We start from the raw sequence: 21759 nt of genomic DNA on the forward strand, positions 1-21759 counted from the left end.
GCGGAGCGTTGCTTCTCAGAGCGAACGAGGGAATACCTCCTCTGACTCAGGGAATGAGTTTCTGCAGTAGGTGGAATGGATGAGGGAGGAGGTGGGATATTGTGTGGCTGTCATGCTACATTAACTCACACTTCTCACAGCATGGATCCACTAATGGCTGCTGTCTCGCAGTCAGCTCATACTCAAGGCTCTCCTAAAACGCTCCTTTGCACGCCTGTAGCCAGAGCAGCTGAAGTGACTGGCTGATGTAATGATGTTGGCAAGGCGTGTGAATGAAGCAGGTTTTAGAAAACCTCTAAATGAAGAGGAACTAATCAAATTCTGTGACGAGTACAACAGCCTGTCTGTTGATTAAAAGAACAGAGCATGGGACATGGAGCGTAATAATGAAAAGAAGCACTAGAGGCCCAGTGGTACAAGAATATCATGATATGCATGATTCTTATTCAATGATGCAAATTCTATTGTAGGGTTGTCACGATACCAAAATTTTGACTTCGATACCGATACCAACTGTAGTATCACGATTCTCGATACCAAAACGATACTTGGAAGAAAAAAAAACAATAAAAATATCTGAACATAAAATGTTTATGTTTGACTGAACTGGATTGAACACTGAACAATCGGTGCAAACGTTTTTATTCTAAAATGAAACATTTGAACAAAAAACAAGTTTCGTTATTATAACCTTAACTATAACATAATTATCTAAACACTTCCTAAAAACTAAAACTAAAACCAGAGGTAATGGTAGCCTGACTATGTGAACCTGACGGGCGGGCAGAAGTTAAGTTCTGAATAAGGAAAATAAAGAGACAGAAGAACATTACAATGTTATGTTCATTTTAACACTCACTGCTCCGTTTTATTAATCAACCGTTTACCGTTTTTAATAAGCCCATGTTCAGTGTAACGATCAAGCAGGCTACGTGCCTGACCACAGATTTGCGATGGAAACGCGAAAACGTGAACATCTTGAGTTCACGTTTCACAGCCAATGGGATAATGGAGAAATAGAGAAAACCACGGGTCCAAAACAAAACTCCTGCACACTCCTCTCCGTGTTAACGTGATTTACTAGCAGTCGCTAGTAAATCTTAGTAAAGCTACAGACAGAGTGTATCTTGACTAACTCCACTAACCTGTCGACTTATCAGCTCTTTGTAGAGATCAGGGTGCTTGTCTGCTAAATGAATGAGCGAAATATGATCAGAATTATGTTAAATAAAACTGTTACATAGAAGCATAGAACTATTACTTAATTAAAATGATTTTTAAGAACAGCTAAACACAGTGCTGCAGGTCAAACGCGGAGGCGTTCACGTGCGAGAGAGAGAGAGACAGAGAGAAAGAGACACAGCGAGAGTGAGAGAGATTTGCGTGTTCTGATGTGAGCTACTCACAGGTAAAGGTTCTCTTTTATCTCCTCGTGCTCATATTCTAGTCCCACACATAATTCTGCAGCTCCCTCAGTGTTTTCTGTCGTATTTTGCGGCTAGCGCGAGCGCTTACAACTAACACCGCGGACCGCGAGGTGCCGCCGCGCTTGTGCCGAATCCGCTACTGAATCCGACTCCCGCTTCGCGGACAGAATCGGCACAACACCCCCCGCTGTACAACTGCGGGAGTGAAAACAGCGCTAATAAATAAAGTAGTTTAGTTTCACTTTCAGTTTTCGTTATTTTCGTTATTTTATTTAAAAATAAAAATATAAATAAAAAACAGATGCCCACATCTCAGACTATTTTCCCACACTTCACTCCTCGCGCCCGTTTTGTCCACAAGTCGCGGACGAGAGACATCTGTTATTTTAGCCGTCGCCATTCTACACTCGCTGCTGCTCTGCTGGCTTGCGCGTGAATCGATTCATTTGTTCAGAACACTAAGTTTATCTGAATCCTGCCACATCGACTGCTGCGGTGTGAATCAGTTTTCTTATGAACTGAATCAAATCGCGCCTACTAATTTGACTCATTTGAAGCTAGTGACTGGGCTATATACAGTATTGAAAGCATCGAACGCTAAAGAACCGAATCGTTTGTGATGACGTAGTATCGAAAAAGAATCGAACCTTCGGTACACCGTGCAACTCTATTCTATTGTGTTAACCAAACAGCTATGATTGTGATATATGCCATTATATATAACATCCACATAATGCTGGGCGGTATGACCAAAAATGTATATCACGGTATTTTAATTTAATTTATGATTTTTTATTTTTTTTTTTGCATGACTGGGCTTTTTATAATTTTATTTCAAATTTTTCCCATTTTCTCCCCAATTTACACGGCCAATTACCCAACCCATTCATTAGGACTCCCCCTATCACTAGTGATACCTCAACACACCAGGAGGGTGAAGACTAACACATGCTTCCTCCGATACATGTGAAGTCAGCCACCGCTTCTTTTCGAGCTGCTGCCGATGCAGCATTACCGAGCAGCCAGCGCGCTTGGAGGAAAGCACAGCGGCTCGGCTCTGGTACATCAGCTCACAGACGCCCTGTGCTGCAGACATCACCATAGGAGTGATGTGGGGAAAGAGCGCCATCTACCCACCCAGAGGGAGCAGGGCCAATTTTGCTCTCTCTAACGCCGGCAGCTTGATGGCAAAGCTGCATGAGCTGGGGTTCGAACCGGCGACCTCCTGCTCATACTGGCAGCGCTTTAGACCGCTGGACCACTCGGCGCACCGACTGGGCTTTTATATAGGTTTGTGACTCACTCTACTGTTAGGAGTAAATATAGCATCAAATATTAAGGCTTTAACCCTCCTATTATGTTTATTTGTCAGAAACAACAATGGTGTTCCAGGGTAATTTTGAACCGGTGTATGTTTAATTATTCAAAAGATGTCTGAAACCCAAAAAAATCCTTACAAATCCTTCTTTTACTAACTCCATTACTATTTATTCTATCAATATTTAGTGCAATGGTGTCTTACCAGTAACAGGTAATTCTTCAATTAGGATATTTCACTCGTTTTTCCTTAAAAAAAATGTTTTTATGTTTTTAATGTTTTACTACTTTATTACTTTTGAAAGACCAACATATAAAACAATAATTTGACATAACATTGAAACATAACATTGCAATGTTTTTTAGTTTTAGTTTTTGCAGTGGGTGGTTGCAAATATGTGAGATGAACCATTTTCATAATATATGTTGATTACACTTATTAAGGCAAGCAGAAGAATTTCATACTGAAAAAAATACTTTTAACAATTTTTCCTAGATCTTCAAACTTTTAAACGGGACAAATTGAACACAACAGGAGAGTTGAATTAAGGCTTTGGTTGGTATTGGCTTTACTTTGTCCCACAAAATTGCACAATATATAAAGAAATCCTACTTCATTAGCAGAAAAACTGCTAAAGAATGTAAACAATAGACCTTAAAAAAAACAGATACTCACTCAAGTCACTCTGGTGTATTAGCTTGTGATGCTAACTGGCTAGAATTATCTTGCGAGCTGTATGCTTCTTCAGCTGTTCTGTTCTACACGGCGCTCTACAGCACCTTTAGCGATATGGCAATATGTGAAAAATTCTTAGAGGTTTGAATTTCCCCACTGGTATATCACGTGAACCGGTATACCGCCCAGCACTACATCCACAACAATAAAACCACTGCCAGGTTAAATGAAGAACATTAATCTTTCTACAAAAGCTTCTGTCAAGCCGTAGGGTATACATATTAGGATGGCATTAAATAAGGTCTGTTTCAAATTTAAGTTAATTTGTCTGATCATTAAATGCGTCATATCATCAAAAAAACACATTTCCCATGCTTTGAGTTTAATGTTGCTTGTAAGCATTGCAATTTATAGAGCATTTTCACTCTATAACTGGACACTATGCCACAAAACAGCCTATTCCACTGTGATGCCTAGAATACTGCAGTCTTAAGAATAAAGACACGTCAAAGGTTTCTTTGGGAAATGCCATAGAATAAGCACATTTGTTTCAATAAAAAACATGTATGTAAAAGAGATGCAAGTATATGTGTATGTGGAACCAATTAAAAGACTAGTGCTGCATTTCATTTGAACTGGGATGCAAAGCCCATTAGAAGACAGAATTTCCTAGGCAGGAATTCTTACTAGGAAACCAGTAAATCCTCAGCAACTCAGAATTCAGAATCCAAGATTGTGGTCCACATGTCAACAGTATTATTTTACAGTTTATTATCACTTCTACCTATTAGTGTCTCAATAAATCAGTCCAAAACACAGTACCGTCCAAACCTGTTTTCATGCTGTTAACAACATGGGATAAGGTTAACAATAACAGGTGATTTAAGTGATTTTAAGTATAATTCCCACCTCCGACATAAGACATCTGAGGTAGATTGAATACAGCATAAATATTACTTGATGATCCTTTAAAAGTTTCTTACTATTTACAGTTTAAAAAGTAATTATACTGATGATATTATTTGCAAGAGCAATATATCTATTTTACTACTCCCCTTGAAGCTGTAAATACCTTCACAATGTCTTGCTGTGTGGAACTAAACTTCAATGTCATGTGTGAGAGTGGGGGTGGGGTTAACCATTCGGTAAGTGTGGGAATGGGATCACATACAGTACCAGTCAAAAATTTGGATACACCTCCTCTCATTTAATGTGTTTTCTTTCTTCTTATGATATTTTTTTCAATTGTAGATTTAATATTGAAGACATTAAAGGTATACATGAAAACATGCGGATATATTTTGTAAACCTAAAAAAAACAAAACAGAATTTATTTTATAATTTAGATTTCTCTGAGCAGCCGCATTTTTTTTTATCTTTGAGGTCAGATCTGCACACACTTGGTATTTTAATCTCAGTGTCTTCATGACTTTGAGTCACCTGGAACAGTTTTCTCAGCCTCTTGAAGGAGTTCCTGGAGTTGCTAAACAATAGTTCATGTAAAGTCTAAAGTCTAAATATTTGTTACCAATATTTGTATACCTAGAATGTATACTGAAGAGCAAAAAAGTCAAGGTAGTGTGAGGTCTAAATATATGTCTTACTGACAAAACCACAATGCATTCCACCTGGTGTCATTAGAATATATTTCAGATATATATATACAGCTAACGAAAAATTAAGAGACCACTTTTGAATGAGTTTCTCTGATTTTGCTATTTATAGGTATATGACAACATTTCTCCCAAATTCCAAATAAAAATATTGCAGAGCTTTCAGATCTCAAATAATGTAAAGAAAACAAGTTCATTGTCACAAAGTTCAGAAGTCAATATTTGGTGGAATAACCCTGGTTTTTAATTACAGTTTAATTACACTTCATGCATCTTGGCATGTTCTCCTCCACCAGTCCTACACACTGCTTTTGGATAACTTTAGCCACTCCTGGTGCAAAAATCCAAGCAGTTCAGCTTGTTTTGACGGCTTGTGATCATCCAAAATAAAACCAAAGAAACTCACAATTTGTAAGTGGTCTAAGTAAGTGGTCCCCAGAGCTGTATATATAAAATCAAATGTTCAGTTGTTGGTCAGGCCATGTAAACTCTAAAACGGGCTTCTTCACAGCACATAAAACTCCCAACATTTCTCCAGGGTGACCTTTTAAGTCGACCACTGTTCACACAATGCTAACACTCTCCATATACCCTGAGACCATTTCTCACCTCCCTGAGCAAATGTAACTAGAGAGCACCATGCCTGCCAGCCTGTCTGTTTGTATTGGAAAGTGAAACTGCCGTTTCAGCCAGGTGGAGAAAAAAGCCAGGGGGAGACAACACAACAGTGGACTGTGCCTCCAGGAGGGGCAAGCGAGCAGCGAGAAACCTGCTGACAGCTGAGAGAAACAACAACCACCTACACAAAGCTCACAAGGACACAGTGCTCATCACATTCTACTGACATGCAGGATATTAAACAACAACTGCTAAATCTAACAGAGTCTTAATCGGCTTATATTGAAAAACAAACAAATAAACAAAATAATAAACTGCTGGTGAGAAAGCATGAATCACTTTGTTTCAACTCTATCAGCGTAAAATGCTTTGACATCAGCCAAAAATAGCTTGTAGAAATGTCTCAATGAATTTATTTGCTCATGTAACATTGCATAACCCAGGGTGTAGGACAGTCTAACCTGGCTCGGGATTTCGTAACTGACAATAAGAGAGTATAACAGCCTATTCGAATAGGATTAGTTTCACACAGAGGTGGGGTAATGCCATTTTACCACAGGACTGTAATGATATGCACAGGAAAAGAAATCTCAGTATAAATTGTAGAGCTGGAAGAGGTGTGTCTCCTCTGAGAAGATCTTTTAGAAAATAGTCACTATTCAAATACTGTATTGTACAATGCTAGGGATTTTTCACATTTATCACAGACTTGTACAACCCGCTTGATTTATGACAAATGTTTCTGGTTACATCCCCTGTGCCATGAATACATGACACACTAAATTCCTGTATGAGGAATCCCATAAAACTAACTTTCTAGAAGAGGAATGAATAATTATATCATGTTGCCAACATGTCAATTCACAAAGGATTAATATAACCAAGAGTTAATCTACAAAATGTTTCACAGAAGGTACTGAAGGCGCTGGGATGAAAAAATGACCAACATAGGATACACTAGTAATACATTTATTAAAGTACCCAAACTCCTTATGTAAAAATAAATCTTATCTATAAATGGTTTAATTCAGACACCACCTATAGACATCACAGCAAATAATAAATGAATTACTTGAGGCACATAGATATGACTCATAAAAGGTTTACAAAGACAAAAAAATCTTCTACTATATAATGCTAATATTTAAAACAAGAACAGAAACATCCAGTAATACCACCACTGGTCACACTGCTAATATAGCTAAATTTGTGTCTTCCTAAAAATTTTCAATTCTACTACTTTTACTTCTCCTAAGTAGAATTGTGAGAATAGCAATCTTATTATGTTTCCACTAAAGACCCTTTAATTCCATTCTGCTATGTTGGTGACAGGACTTTCTTAGCACAGTTAATGGAAGCATGAATTTTAGACAGCACCTAACAAGCTTCAGTTTATATTGCCTTACAGAGTGATTTCAAGGCTGATTCACACCAAACGTCAATTGTAAAAAAAAAAAAGGCCATGAATTTAGGCTGGCTTTAAACAGCTATCATCCCAGACTATCACATAATGTGGGGAGGAAATATTACTATATTTACATTTCCTATCTTCTCTTAGTCCCGGAAGGATAAACCAAATTAAATATGTCATACTAAATCTGTAAAATGTAGAGGAGACATTCCCCAATTTTAACACAAATAATAGGAAATCTAGCAAAAAGGAAAGTGTCACTTACTTCAAAAATAAAGAGGATGGAGTCCAGCTCCTCACGCTGAGATTTGTTCCCTGCAAGCAAAATGAGAGAAGACAACCAATAATGAGTTATGTAAAAATGTCTCAGTTTTTCAGACAGTTATTTGTGTATTCTCTGATTGATCAGAGCAAAAACATTCCATTTCCAGCAGCAGTGTTTCTATTACTTTTCTTCATAAATTACAATTACAACTCCTTCACTGCCTTGGGTATCTGAACCAGGGGAAAGAGTTAATGTGTTAAATAATATTATGATTAATATTGCCAGGTGTCCATATAAAATGTAAAAATGAAAATATATATATACATAGAATAATAGTGTCTAAAAAGCTTTTAAGTTTTATTCCTTTTATTAATGGATCAATAAAAATAATACTTTTTCCCCCGCAAAAAAAAAAAAAATCTCTGAATACAATGGACATTATTATCATTACACAGAGTGTAACTAGTCCTGTTTAATTGGATGGAGTGCAGCTAATTCTGTAAATAAATCACTGTATTGGATTGCATTTTTTAAGAATCTGTAGTTACTGAAACTTTTTTTGTCTGAATGTCAAAATATTGCAATAAATACTGTGTATTATAAAAACAATTTTCAAACAATTTCCAATTTAATATTGTACTTTTGTGACTGCTTAAATTGTATACAGTTGCATCTTAAATTCATGAAGGTATGCAATGCTATTTTTCATTGCGATAACAAGGACGTTCAAGATGAGGTGACCGGTCACGAATGTGTTATGAGCGCTAATTGAAAACCTCCCCCAAAAACAGTGCACCCTTAAAATCAAAGTCTAAAACTGAACACTGGTGCCATTAAAGGCCATCTAAAAGCCTTCCAGATTCAGACAATGCTTTATAATGAAGGACACTGTAACAGAAGCTTTGTGCTGCAGCTGATGTTTCAGTACAGTAGTTCTAATTTCTCAGGGTAAATGAGGGCTGCCCTTCACCGTGGACTGTAGAGAAAAATCACTTTGGTCTGCAATGAGAAATAAAAGCCTTATTAACTTCAAATGAGCGGCATATGGCCTCGAGCCAGGCCGAGTATAATCCTCGACTGTTACATCATAACTGTGCTTTTACTGACCCTCCTCCGCTCTCAGGAGAGAACACCAGCTTTAATAATTCAACAGCTCACAATCTGAATGTACTAAAGGCATTCAGGCTGTCACCTTACTGTTTAGAGTGAGCAGTGGAGTGAGACCCTGGGCAAATAAGGAGTAGTGCGCGTCACACTCGCCCATGAATTAAACATCAGGAGAATACTGATGCATCTGTACAGTGATGTTTCAACCATTTACACATTCACAGCATTATTAATAATGCAATGCCGATTTTTATTATGGACAAACAAAATGCTTTACTTCAAAAAATCAATACTCTATAATACAGCAGAAGTGGTCAGTGATATGTATTGAAATCATGGTAAATGATGGGCTAACTGGGTTGTAAAGACTTTGTGTTGCTGTTCCCTGAAACATAAGAGCTTTCAGTAACGGCAAAAAAACAAAGACACATTTTGTTTTGCAGCAGGAGCCCCCCAAAAAATTAATGACTAGATTTAAGCAAATAATATACTACTACTACTACTACTACTACTACTACTACTACTACTACTACTACTACTACTACTACTACTAATACTACTACTAATAATAATAATAATAATAATAATAATAATAATAATAATAATAATAATAATAATAATAAAAATCACATATTTAGCAGTGGTTTTGAAAAATAAATTACTTAGCAGTTTATCAGTAATATCAGTAGTATTGATTTATCATACATTATATGGACATAATCTCAATACTTTCTGGAGCCCTCAACATTTATATATATATATATATATATATATATATATATACATACGTATATATATATATACATACGTGTATATATATATATATATATATACGTATGTATATATATATATATACACACATACATATTCATCCTTTAAAAACTGCAACATACCAATACAGATGATAAAAACATCTCATTTCCACCACACTGTAGAGACTATCTGCCAAAAATGACCAACTGACAAGATATTACCTCACAACTTACCTTTTTGTTTTAAGTTACTTTCCAGTGTAATGAAATTTTCATAGAAGATAAAATAAATCTGTGAACAGTTGGTTTCAAATAACGCCTTCAGCTCACTCTTCTCGCAATTATCTGCAAAGACAGAAAAAAACTGTGTTAATAAAAATAACTTTTAATAACTGGCTGTTCATTATCTCTTCTAAAGAGGCAAATCAAGAGGATTTTATTGTCATTACATCTGAGTACAGATACACAGTGCAATGAAATTACGTTCCTCTGGAACCTAGTGCAATAGATTAAGTGCAAATGTGCAACAGAACTTTAACACTACAATAAATACAGCAGACTTGAAAAAATTAAACAGACCAGACAGTGCAGGACAGTATATGGTGCAAATAAAATGTGTGTGGTGAGGATAAGATATGTAACATACTGTAACATATAGGTCATACATATAAAAAGCCAGCTGAGATTCACAGCAAGAGATCCAATTATTCACAAACAGAAGTGTCTGAACATGTCCAGCCCCTGTGTACAGTGTTACTGCTGGTCTGAGCATGAAAGGGTGTGTGATGGGTGCGAACGTTAACGGTTTAAACACCCAGTACAGAACAAACATTCACATTCAGAAAAGGTAAAATGACAAATAACTGTATTTACAAAACATTTTGAATATAAAAGTAATTGCTGGAGTTTATGTTCATTTGCTATTCCGATGTGGTATAAAATTGGTGTTCCAGTGACCGTTGCTTTAATACTGTAATACCATTAACAAAAACAAAGAACAAAATTTAGAACTGTAAATTTTAGTCAGATCACAAACAGCACAAAACACATGCACACACATGCTCCCCTGATCTGTTTTCAGACATGCCTGATTTAAAGTAAACCTGCTTGTGATTATGGAGGAGAGGCGGAGACATTATTACAAGTCAGAGATAGTTTAAGTAAAGTCATGAACCAGAAGTTACTGTGAGACACTTTCTCTACAACCAAATAATTCTTATTCGTGTATCATATATTTACAAAGAAGTAGAATATAAAAGCAGCTTTAAGAAACATCTGAACAAGAAAAATTGAATAAAATGAAAATATCAATAATTATATTTAAAATACAATCTTATTAAATTAAGAAATTCTTTGCTCCTAAAATTCCTACAGTCCTGTATGTCCGGTATGACTGTTTTTGGTATTTGGTATTTTTCGGTATTTGGTATACAGACAATAAAATAGGTGTTCCAGCCTCTTGTCTTTTGCATACCGTAATACCATTCACAAAAAAGAGCAAAAACATAATGCAGTGCTTCATAAATAGACACATCACAAACAATATAAACACTTAGTATTGTGTTGCTAGCACACAGATGCTCACAAGTCTGGTCTGTCAGATTTAAAACATATCTGTTCAAGATTACGAAGGAGAGGTGGTGATGCTACAGGTTTCAAGGGCTCTGCTGTTAGCGGTTACATTTTTCGTAATGCTAACATGCTTTTAGGAAGTTGGTTCATGATTAATTCAGTTCAAATAAATAAACAAACACTCTTAATCTGACATTTTCTGTTGCCCCCCCTGTCTTCTAAGCCTCCATTTTATTCTGATAGGCTACATCAAAATACCTAGTTTTGATCTAATTCTGTGGTTTCCACAAAAGGTTAAGGGGAGGGGGACAAAGGGACATATTAGTAGTAGAGTTTAAAACTTGTATACCAATTTTCAATTCTATTTTAACTTAATAATAGAAAGTTGTAATATTCTATAAACAAAAGAAACACAGAGGACAACAACAGTTTAATAATGATTCATTATAAGTCTTTTCAAGAATCAATCTAGCATCAAGTCCTAATCCTTTAACACTGCGGTTTTCTATGCTACGGATAAGCAAATGAGGGAGGTGGTCACATGCTAAACGTGTAATTACGCCTTTCTTTCGGTTGCAGCTCAAAGCTTAACACCTTCAGCAAAGCAAGCCAGCGAGTGCACGGAGGGCTGAAATCTCCCTGTATAGCCCCAACATGCAACTCGAGGGAAATGCTGGCATTTGAAGCCAATTTGTAGCAGCGGCGTTGGCCTGGTTTCTAATAGCACTGGGACTGGATGACAGATAATTAGAAGGAAGAGAATTGATGGGTGAAATATTCTACTGGAATGCTGCCAGACACCATAAGCCCACCACTGGATAAATGCAGAATCATAAACAGGCCAACACATTGAGCCACTCATTATTGGGCTAATAAAACGAAATTGAACCATTTCGCTGGTTTCTGTATATTTGGTAAATATTTACATATATTTTTTTACTGTTGGCCTTGATTTAAATGCTCAAGCTCTGAACTGCTTCATTCTAAGCCCGACATATGGAACTTTCAGTGCTTTTCTGTTTTAAAAGTTATGCAAACATGAGGCTTTCTCACCATTCAACTGCCAGAAAAGCCACAGAACACTGGACAAGTATTGAAGGTGTGCACACCAGGGCATCAAGCCAACAATGATAATTTTCTATTAGCGCACAGAGCTTCATTAAAGGGAAACTCTAGTGTAAAATTGACTTTTTGATGATAAAGAGTACTAACCTTTGTTGAATAGCCCACCACTGTTCTCCAGCAGCTTTCTCAGATCCAGTAATGTTTTAAAGTTTGTCCAAACATGCTTTAGAATGTATAATATGGGGCATATTTTTCCCCTGAAGACAAATTGTTTTTTACACTGTTTTTCAGGCACCACACATCATTGGTAGAATCCGGAAAGCCCTGACATTTAAAACGATGCATTTATAACTTTAAAAGAGCACAAGAAGCTTAATAAAACTGCTGTTTACATCACCATCTTTTGCCTTTGCCTTAACATGGCAGTAACATGGTTTTTAATAAACTTCTTGTATTCTACTACACCAAAAGTCAATTTTACATCAGAGATCTTGAATGAGAGCACATACACCATATTCAATCGTCCATGGCTTAAAACTGAAATTGATATAGGCAGCCCTTAGTTCAAAGCAGATTTGCCCACATATGTTACAGCTGGGCTTATAGATTCTGAACACTCGTAGGCTGCCAAAGCTGTTGTCTCAGCTGGCTCTATAAGTGTTTTATTGGCATTAAATTGGGCAAATTGCCAAGCCTAAAAAGTGTTGCAAACTGGTAGAAACACTGCTGGGAAACCCTTGCTGTGGGGGTGAGCCTTTTTTCCAAGACCTTGTTCAGCAAACCTGTAAGTTTTGGTCAAGTGTGAAAGCAAATTTACAAGCTGACTCTACTACCATTTCCATCAGTGTATGCCTAATAAAACCTTACTTACTTACTTACACAGGACTGGAGCAAAGTAATTGATAATAATGAGCCCCTCTCCTAAGCACGCCCAGAATCGATCCTGCAGACAAGTGTGAAAACTGCCCTTAGTGTCCATCGTCTCAGTTTTGCAGCAATCCTGGGTGTGTTATTCTTTTTGTCAATATTTGGTTGTTAAAAGTCTTCTTGCAGTGGAAGCTTATAGCCCACCACACCTAAAGACCTGACACTACATGTCGACATTCTACTAAGCAAAACAGTACCATGCAGTAGCCAATGTGACCGATGAACCACTGAGAAGGCCTGGTGTGAGCATAGCACAGTGTGGGGCTTCCTCTCCCGCTCTCACTGTCTTTGCTCAGTCAATAAGACCCTCCAGTTCATGTGTAACCTCCTCCCAGTGGATTACTGACCAAATATTGAAAACTCACTGCATTTACTTCAATTTATAAAAGTCTATATGAAGGCCCCCTAACAGTTTAAGGGACTGGTCCAACAAAATTAACACAAGAAGAAAAAAAAAAAACAGCCAATCCAATTTTCCCAGGGCACCACCGGCATCATATAATCGTCAAAGTCAATTTGGCAAAGGAAGGACTGAGACCAAAATACATGCTCTTTACTTTAAAATTGATTAAATATGACATTTACTATGTCAATAATTCATGTGACCCTGCCTGGCAAATGACTCAAGTCTTGCCCTCAGAGCCTTAACCTAAAACCTGTAGAACCTACATTTATATAAGAGTACCAAATACAAACTTTAGATGTGAAGGTACAAATATGGCTTCTGATTCACTGTTAATATGGTGCAGAAAAATTTAGAGAACTAAAAATCGTAGAATTGAAACCAGGAGTGGCACCACATTATCTGCATTTCTTGTTTTTCAGAACGTAAAAACCACCAGCATCACAGGCAGCGGTTCTGTGGTCATGACTGACTTTCTGAACCTACTGCTGAGGACCTACAAACTTGTGCAAGCATTTAAATGATGACTGTCAGCAGTAAACAGCTTAAAACTTAGTTTTACCAGTTCCAACCAAACACACAAAAACTTACAGTGATGTGGGACGAGAGCAGTAGTGTTTTCTGTGGCACATAAGCAGTAGATTGTCCAGCAACTTGCGAGGTACTGATCAGCGTTCTGATTAGAAATGAGACAAACCCATGTCAATATCATTATCAGGGCGTTATTTAACATATCGAATATCGGGCGAACATAGCTGATCCGTTACTAATAAAGTTTTGTGCTGGACTATAAACCTGCCACAACATTTAGGTAAAACACAGCACCAATCCATATTCCAGTTCCATGGTTTATCATGAACCCATAACAGCTTCAGCCTCAGTGAGCAAAGCTGTTTTTTCATTTGGAGATATTTCAGTGTGGAAATGCCAAAATGCAACACTTTACATGTAATCTGAGTAAAACCAGCATGCTGAGGGATAGAAGTGGCCTGTGATGTACAGTTTTCCCAGTTTAACAGAGCATCTGCTGAGGTTTTACATGAAAGAGCACCATGCTGTATTAGCAAAATTATCTGTTAATTTTGGGGGGTCTAATATGCCAAAAAAATCAATACAGAAAAACAAAAATGCTGAGGGGTGACTACAGCTATCATATAATTAGCTTGTTTAATCAGCATCTGCTGAGACTTTACCTGAGAAAATGACTTGTTCAAGCTTTTTAGAAAATTTCAGCAGATAACCCAAAGACTAAAGGGATTACAGAATAGTGGGTCACTTTATATTATACTTAATAACTAGTTACTATCTTTAGTGGAACATGTTGGAAAGATTTACAGCCCAGGTATTGCCTATAACAAATAAACTGCTTTGGAATACATTTAAATGAAATGTATTGATGTATATGTTTTGCTCTCCTAGACATTCTGTCCTCCTAGACACCTCATGATGTGTCCTTAAACACATTACAAACAATAAGAGTGATTTTCTATAAAAAAATACTAATGTCAAATAAATAACATAAGTATTAGTACTGGCCATTGTGTACCAAACTGGAAAAATGCGGATTGGGCCCTGACTATTTTTCAGTAGGGGTCTTTGGCGCTCATGACCCTGTTGCGGTTTGCTGGTCCTTTCTGGAAACACTTGGACCATTATACATGTACGTTATACCTTTTACATCATCAATTATGCTGAACACTGTGCTGCATGTAAAAATATATATATATATATATATATATATATATATATATATATATATATATATATATATATATATATATATACACTACCGTTCAAAAGTTTGGGGTCACTCAAACAATTTTGTGTTTTCCATGAAAAGTCACACTTATTCACCACCATACGTTGTGAAATGAATAGAAAATAGAGTCAAGACATTGACAAGGTTAGAAATAATGATTTGTATTTGAAATAACATTGTTTTTACATCAAACTTTGCTTTCATCAAAGAATCCTCCATTTGCAGCAATTACAGCATTGCACACCTTTGGCATTCTAGCTGTTAATTTGTTGAGGTAAGCTGGAGAAATTGCACCCCACGCTTCTAGAAGCAGCTCCCACAAGTTGGATTGGTTGGATGGGCACTTCTGGCGTACCATACGGTCAAGCTGCTCCCACAACAGCTCAATGGGGTTCAGATCTGGTGACTGCGCTGGCCCCTCCATTACCAATAGAATACCAGCTGCCTGCTTCTGCTGTAAATAGTTCTTGCACAATTTGGAGGTGTGTTTAGGGTCATTGTCCTGTTGTAGGACGAAACTGGCTCAGATCAGGCGCTGTCCACTGGGTATGGCATGGCGTTGCAAAATGGAGTGATAGCCTTCCTTATTCAGAATCCCTTTTACCCTGTACAAATCTCCCACCTTACCAGCACCAAAGCAACCCCAGACCATCACATTACCTCCACCATGCTTAACAGATGGCGTCAGGCATTCTTCCAGCATCTATTCATTTGTTCTGCGTCTCACAAACGTTCTTCTTTGTGATCCAAACACCTCAAACTTGGATTCATCCGTCCACAACACTTTTTTCCAGTCTTCCTCTGTCCAATGTCTGTGTTCTTTTGCCCATCTTAATCTTTTTCTTTTATTAGCCAGTCTCAGATATGGCTTTTTCTTTGCCACTCTGCCCTGAAGCCCAAAATCCCGCAGCCGCCTCTTCACTGTAGATGTTGACACTGGTGTTTTGCGGGTACTATTTAATGAAGATGCCAGTTGGGGACCTGTGAGGCGTCTGTTTCTCAAACTAGAGACTCTAATGTACTTATCTTCTTGCTTAGTTGTGCAACGCGGCCTCCCACTTCTTTTTCTACTCTGGTTAGAGCCTGTTTGTGCTGTCCTCTGAAGGGAGTAGTACACACCGTTGTAGGAAATCTTCAATTTCTTAGCAATTTCTCGCATGGAATAGCCTTCATTTCTAAGAACAAGAATAGACTGTCGATTTTCAGATTAAAGTTCTCTTTTTCTGGCCATTTTGAGCGTTTAATTGACCCCACAAATGTGATGCTCCAGAAACTCAATCTGCTCAAAGGAAGGTCAGTTTTGTAGCTTCTGTAATGAGCTAGACTGTTTTCAGGTGTGTGAACATGATTGCACAAGGGTTTTCTAATCATCAATTAGCCTTCTGAGCCAATGAGCAAACACATTGTACCATTAGAACACTGGAGTGATAGTTGCTGGAAATGGGCCTCTATACACCTATGTAGATATAGCACCAAAACCAGACATTTGCAGCTAGAATAGTCATTTACCACATTAGCAATGTACAGAGTGTATTTGTTTAAAGTTAGGACTAGTTTAAAGTTATCTTCATTGAAAAGTACAGTGCTTTTCCTTCAAAAAATAAGGACGTTTCAATGTGACCCCAAACTTTTGAACGGTAGTGTATATATATATATATATATATATATATATATATATATATATATTTTTTTTTTTTTTTTTTTTAGAGTAAAGAAAGCAATGTAGCAGCTTTCGAAAAATTGACTTTCTAATTTAAACTTTCGAATTTCTAATTTCAGAGCCGATGTTCTGTGTATTATTGAGATTCAGTAAATCATCAAGACAGGCTAACTTGCTCTAAACTAAAACACTGACATTATTATGTTTTATTGTTCAGTATTGCAAAAAAAATATCTTGAGATGAGAAAAGTCTTGAACGTTTAATACAGAAGTGAAACGTCTGCCCACCATCTACATGCACGTACGAGCGAGAGCAGCAATAATGCTATGGGTGGAGCTCTTATCAGCGAGCCTCACATGCTCGGCTTTTCAGCACTCTTCATTGTGTTCAGTCTCTTCCTGGAAAACATGCTGACTCATCAAAAGAAGAGAGAGTCTAGCAACAGACACATCCTCAGGGAGGGAGAGAATATTATATATGATTTGTGTATGGATGGAGAAAGAGAAAGGTCCCTGTGACAACATCCTGTGTTGAAGAGGAGTCCATCCGGGTGTATTACACTGGCCTTGTACCAAGGCCATCACTGACACTCTCAGTTCCTGTAAAGCTGAATGTACGCTGCAAGCTTTCAGTCAGGATTCAGGCTTACAGAATTCTCTTCAGTACCAGATCAGTGGGCCAAGTCCAACAGTGGTGTACTGACCCAGATACAACAGTCAGACTGTAAACTAGTTAAATAAAGCAGATTTGTTCCCTTTAAAAGAGTACAAACACTTCTGTGCAAACAAACAAATGCTAAAGCTATCATTACTAACCTAGCCCTGTACAGCTCATATTTTTCAGATGGAAAAAAGACAGATTATGAAAAGGTAGCAAGTAGGGTTGCAACGGTATGAGATTTTCACGGTATGATAACCGTCTCGGAAAATACCGCGGTATCACGGTTATCACGGTATCACAGTTTGTTACATATATTATTAAACTGACCCTTAAAGAAATTACAACAAAGGTTTTTTGTTCAATTAACTATTTATTGTAGAAACTACACCATCAGGTGAAGGAAACCATGTTTTTCCACTACTCTTAAGGGCATTAAGAGTGTATATATATAAAAAAGTTGGTATATAACCAGATACTGCAGAAAGAGGGGATTTATTTCTGACATGATCCTCACAATAGAGATTTCTATTTTAAGGCTTTCATACCTTAAAACCTTCAACATATGAAAAACAGGCACGTCAGAATTTGAAAATAAACGCATGTAAATGAATGGCGTCTTTCACATCCAGTCCGCCTAGGACCTTTACACGGACACGTGAATCCATCGTAGCACGCACTTCACGCCTGTACCTGCGTGCCCAAATTTCGGATAACTCAGCGCTTTTGCGGGTGCTTACCGCATGGGTTGTGCACGACTACAAAGAGGTTTTATTTATGTTCAGATTAAAATTATAAACTGAACACATACTTTCCACTGCACAGCGGGGTGGTGTTTTCGAAGATGGGAGAACAGGTTTGATGTATTTCCTCCTTTAGCTGTGACTTTACGGCCACATTGATTACAATCTTGTTGATTACAAGATTACAAGTCTGTTTTCAGGCTGTTTGAATGAGCGAAATATGATCAGAATTATGTTAATTAACACTAACACAGAAGCATAGAACTATTATTTAATTAAAATGATTTTTAAGAACAGCTAAACACAGTGCGGAGAAGTTCACGTGCGAGAGAGAGAGACACAGAGAGAGAGAGACAGAGAGAGAGAGAGATTTGCGTGTTCTGATGTGAGCTACTCACAGTTAAAGGTTCTCTTTTATCTCCTCGTGCTCATTTTAGTCCAATACATAATTCTGCAGTTTCTCAGTGTTTTCTGTCGTATTTTGCGGCTAGCGCGAGCGCTTACAACTAACACCGCGGACCGCGAGGTGCTGCCGCGCTGCCGCTGTTGTGCCGAATCCGACTCCCTGCTCAATCCGACTCCCGCTTCGCGGACAGAATCAGCACAACACCTCCCGCTGTAGAACTGCGGGAGTGAAAACAGCGCTTATAAATAGGTTAGTTAAGTTTCACTTTCAGTTTTCGTTATTTGGTTCGTTTTCATTAACAATAATAATTGTTAATGAAGCTCTAGTCTAGCACTTTCTGCCGTTCTCACCGCTGTGTGCTGAGTAGCTGAAGCGGAGCAGAGTTGCGCATGCGCGGGTGAGTTTCACCGCTGGCTTGCGTTTTACCGGTAATAAGCAAACACACACGGTATGATAACCGTGCATTTTAATACCACGGTATACCGTGAAACCGGTTACCGCTGCAACCCTAGTAGCAAGTAAACTGATACCAAGCATGATAAGTGATGCTAAATTCTTTATTTAATTAGTTTGATTTGTGTGAGTAAAGTAACCTGCCAGCTTTTTCATCTCCATGCAGGCTTTCTACCTCTCTCTGAATTGTACATGCAGTGCTGCCTGGGCCTGTGGGGAGGAGGGGTGGAGTGTGGCCTGTTGTCGCTGCTTAAAAATCGTAATGTTACAGAATTTCACTTTCAATAAATTCAATGTTAAATGTTAGGTACAAATTATTCAGCGTTTTTATTTCTTTGCCATTTTAAGCTGAATAATATTAGTTAACAAATATTCAGTGCATCTTAATGCAAACTGCTAGAAAGCCTTTAGAAAAGAAAGTTAAACACAAAACAACCTCATAAAGCAAAGTTTAATAGACAAAACCGATAAAAATTAACCTGCTCCAGAGTGACTGAACAAAAGACGGAACTACTCATCCAAAGAAAAACTACATAACCTGTGTAACAGGGGGATATGCAGACAAATGGATACCAGTGGAGGAAAATTGTTAGTTTTGACTGATGACATAAGGTCAATATTCTAAATACTGATGAGAATCTGAGCTGATCATATCTAAACAAATGTTTGGAAATATAAAGCATGCTGCTTCACTTTGCAGAAGGATAGTGTTCCAAAACCTACTATTAAAGAAACTATGGTCAATTTTATGACTGGCCAAGCAAATCATCTAGCTTGAAACCCAATCAGAATGCATTTCACTTACTGAAGTCAGCATAGAAAATCAAAAGCCCCAGAGACAAGAAGGAAAACAGCTGCATTACAGATCCAGGAATCATCCCAAAGCAAAATATAGGAAGTTGGTGATGTATATGGGTGTCAAATTATAGGCAGTCTTTGACTGTGGTTTATATATGGTTTACTGCAGTGCTGAAAATGATCCACCAACCAAATAATACCTGATATCTAGTGGGCCATTGCGGTCCTGACCCTTAAAGAACATGGTGAAGGAAGAATAATAGTGTTTGCTGAATGGGTGACATGGAAGAATGGGGGTGGTCATAATATTCTGACTGGACAACTACTATTACTATAATTACACTATGAGGCCAAGAAGCAACAGAAGCTGTTGAAATGTGAGCTAAACCGACATCAAACATCAGTTACCAACTATAAAAACACTCAGAGTGGCTCAGAGTGTTTGTCAAAAAAATACTTTATATAATATACAAGGCAGACCAATGCACTGTGCTTATGTTGCCAGTATCTGTGAATATACCAATATAACAGGAATGTGTGTTTATATGTGTGGCAGGCAGTCAGACTACAGATGACTGGATCAGATCTCTGGAGTGGGATGCATGTCAGAAACCCATCAGAGCTTGACAAGCTGCTTTCTACATCCCTCCATCCAGCAGCATGACCTGTCACGCCAATCTGCACGGTGCCACGGATGGGAAGAGAGTGCTCTGGTAGACATGGAGAGAGAAGCTTACAGGAGGGATAACAGGAGAGCATTTCAGCAGTTCTTACACATGATGCAAAGATAAAATCTAATAGCTAAAAACTAATTTTAGGATCCTTAATTAATCCTTAAAATTAGTTTTTGGTCTAGTCTGGAATTTTTGTGTGTGTGTGTGTGTTTGTTTGTTTGTATGTGTCTGATGCCAGTAGGTAAATACAGACAATTTGTGCTTAAGAAAATACTGTTGATATTCAGTGCTTTATTCGTCTATTCAACTGTTTTCTTACCTACTTCTTTCTGGTAAGCCTGTCACAAAAAAAAAACTACTCGTTTAGAAGAATATACAGTCACAATTTGTAGGACATCCTTTTATTTAAAAATTAGATTTAAAAATGACATTTCTGAATACCTACCTATGCCCAGAACATGACCACCATTCTGAGAGCAGTCATACATTGTTTCTGGAATAAAAATTAATCTAATGACTTTTGACCCACCCTGTACTGTTAACAAATTTACAAAATGTAAATAGCATTAGTTTTTGCATGTCCCATAAATATAGCAGATGTCAATACTGTCACATAATGTATGTTATCATATTAATTATTTCCTTACTTTTGTGAACAAAGCTAAAGTAAAGAAAGGAGTAGACACTGTGCTTTCCCTCTTTGGGAAATACTGGGAGAGACAAGAGGACTGGCTATTTCTTGGAAATCGTAGCATAGATTCTGTAGCAGCTGTTAAGGTGTTACATGGGAACAGCAATTGAGAAAAACAACGACTGTGAGCCGAGAGGCATATAAAATATTCAGTGTGGGCCACTCAGGGAGAAAATAACATGCTCTCTTATAACCAGACATACTGCTAGCTGGATAAAAACAATACAAATAAAGTGAGAATCACACAGACATGTTGTTTACATAAATACACATTAAAAAGGCTGTCAGCAATGTAACCTTATGATGACAGTAATCGAATACATCACTGATCTATTACTGCCATATGGATTATTATATTATTTCCAAAGTGGTCATTAACATTTGCTGAAACAATACTTAGAGTGCACGCAACTGTTCACCAAATTCATGTTCCATTTGAAACTATAATGTAATTTCTTTAGTGACTGCCATCAATCTATTTCAGTGCATTTCTACCCCTGGTTAGACCTGTGAGACAGCAACCACTGCTACAGGATGTGTGGCTGGCAACCCACTTGTGAAAGACAGAAATACAAATGAAAAGGCAAACTAACAAACAAAACACAAGTGCAGAAGAACTAAGGAGAACAGAGGCTAAACGCAAAGCTCAAAATCCTAATCCATATGAATATATTAATATTTCAGTTCACCTCTAGTAACAGTATCTGAGTTGAACGTCAAAACTGTGCACTGCATCATGTCTCATAGTTCTCTGCAGCTCACAG

At 37.6% G+C, this 21759-nt stretch overlaps 1 protein-coding gene across 9 annotated transcripts in view; it reads right to left on the reverse strand.

Annotated features, from left to right (window-relative positions):
• The window catches only part of ralgapa2 (Ral GTPase activating protein catalytic subunit alpha 2), a 149240-nt gene that overhangs the window by 113563 nt on the left and 13918 nt on the right, over window positions 1–21759 (reverse strand). For all 9 annotated transcript variants that reach the window (XM_049463346.1, XM_049463345.1, XM_049463344.1 and 6 more), the window contains exons 2-3: window positions 9421–9531; window positions 7328–7377 (exon numbers count right to left, since the gene is read on the reverse strand). In XM_049463346.1, coding sequence (XP_049319303.1) covers window positions 7328–7377; window positions 9421–9531 — 161 coding nt within the window. The remainder of the gene's footprint in view (window positions 1–7327; window positions 7378–9420; window positions 9532–21759) is intronic.

This window comes from Astyanax mexicanus, chromosome 14 (genome assembly GCF_023375975.1).
Source record: "Astyanax mexicanus isolate ESR-SI-001 chromosome 14, AstMex3_surface, whole genome shotgun sequence".
Classification (NCBI taxonomy): domain Eukaryota; kingdom Metazoa; phylum Chordata; class Actinopteri; order Characiformes; family Acestrorhamphidae; genus Astyanax; species Astyanax mexicanus.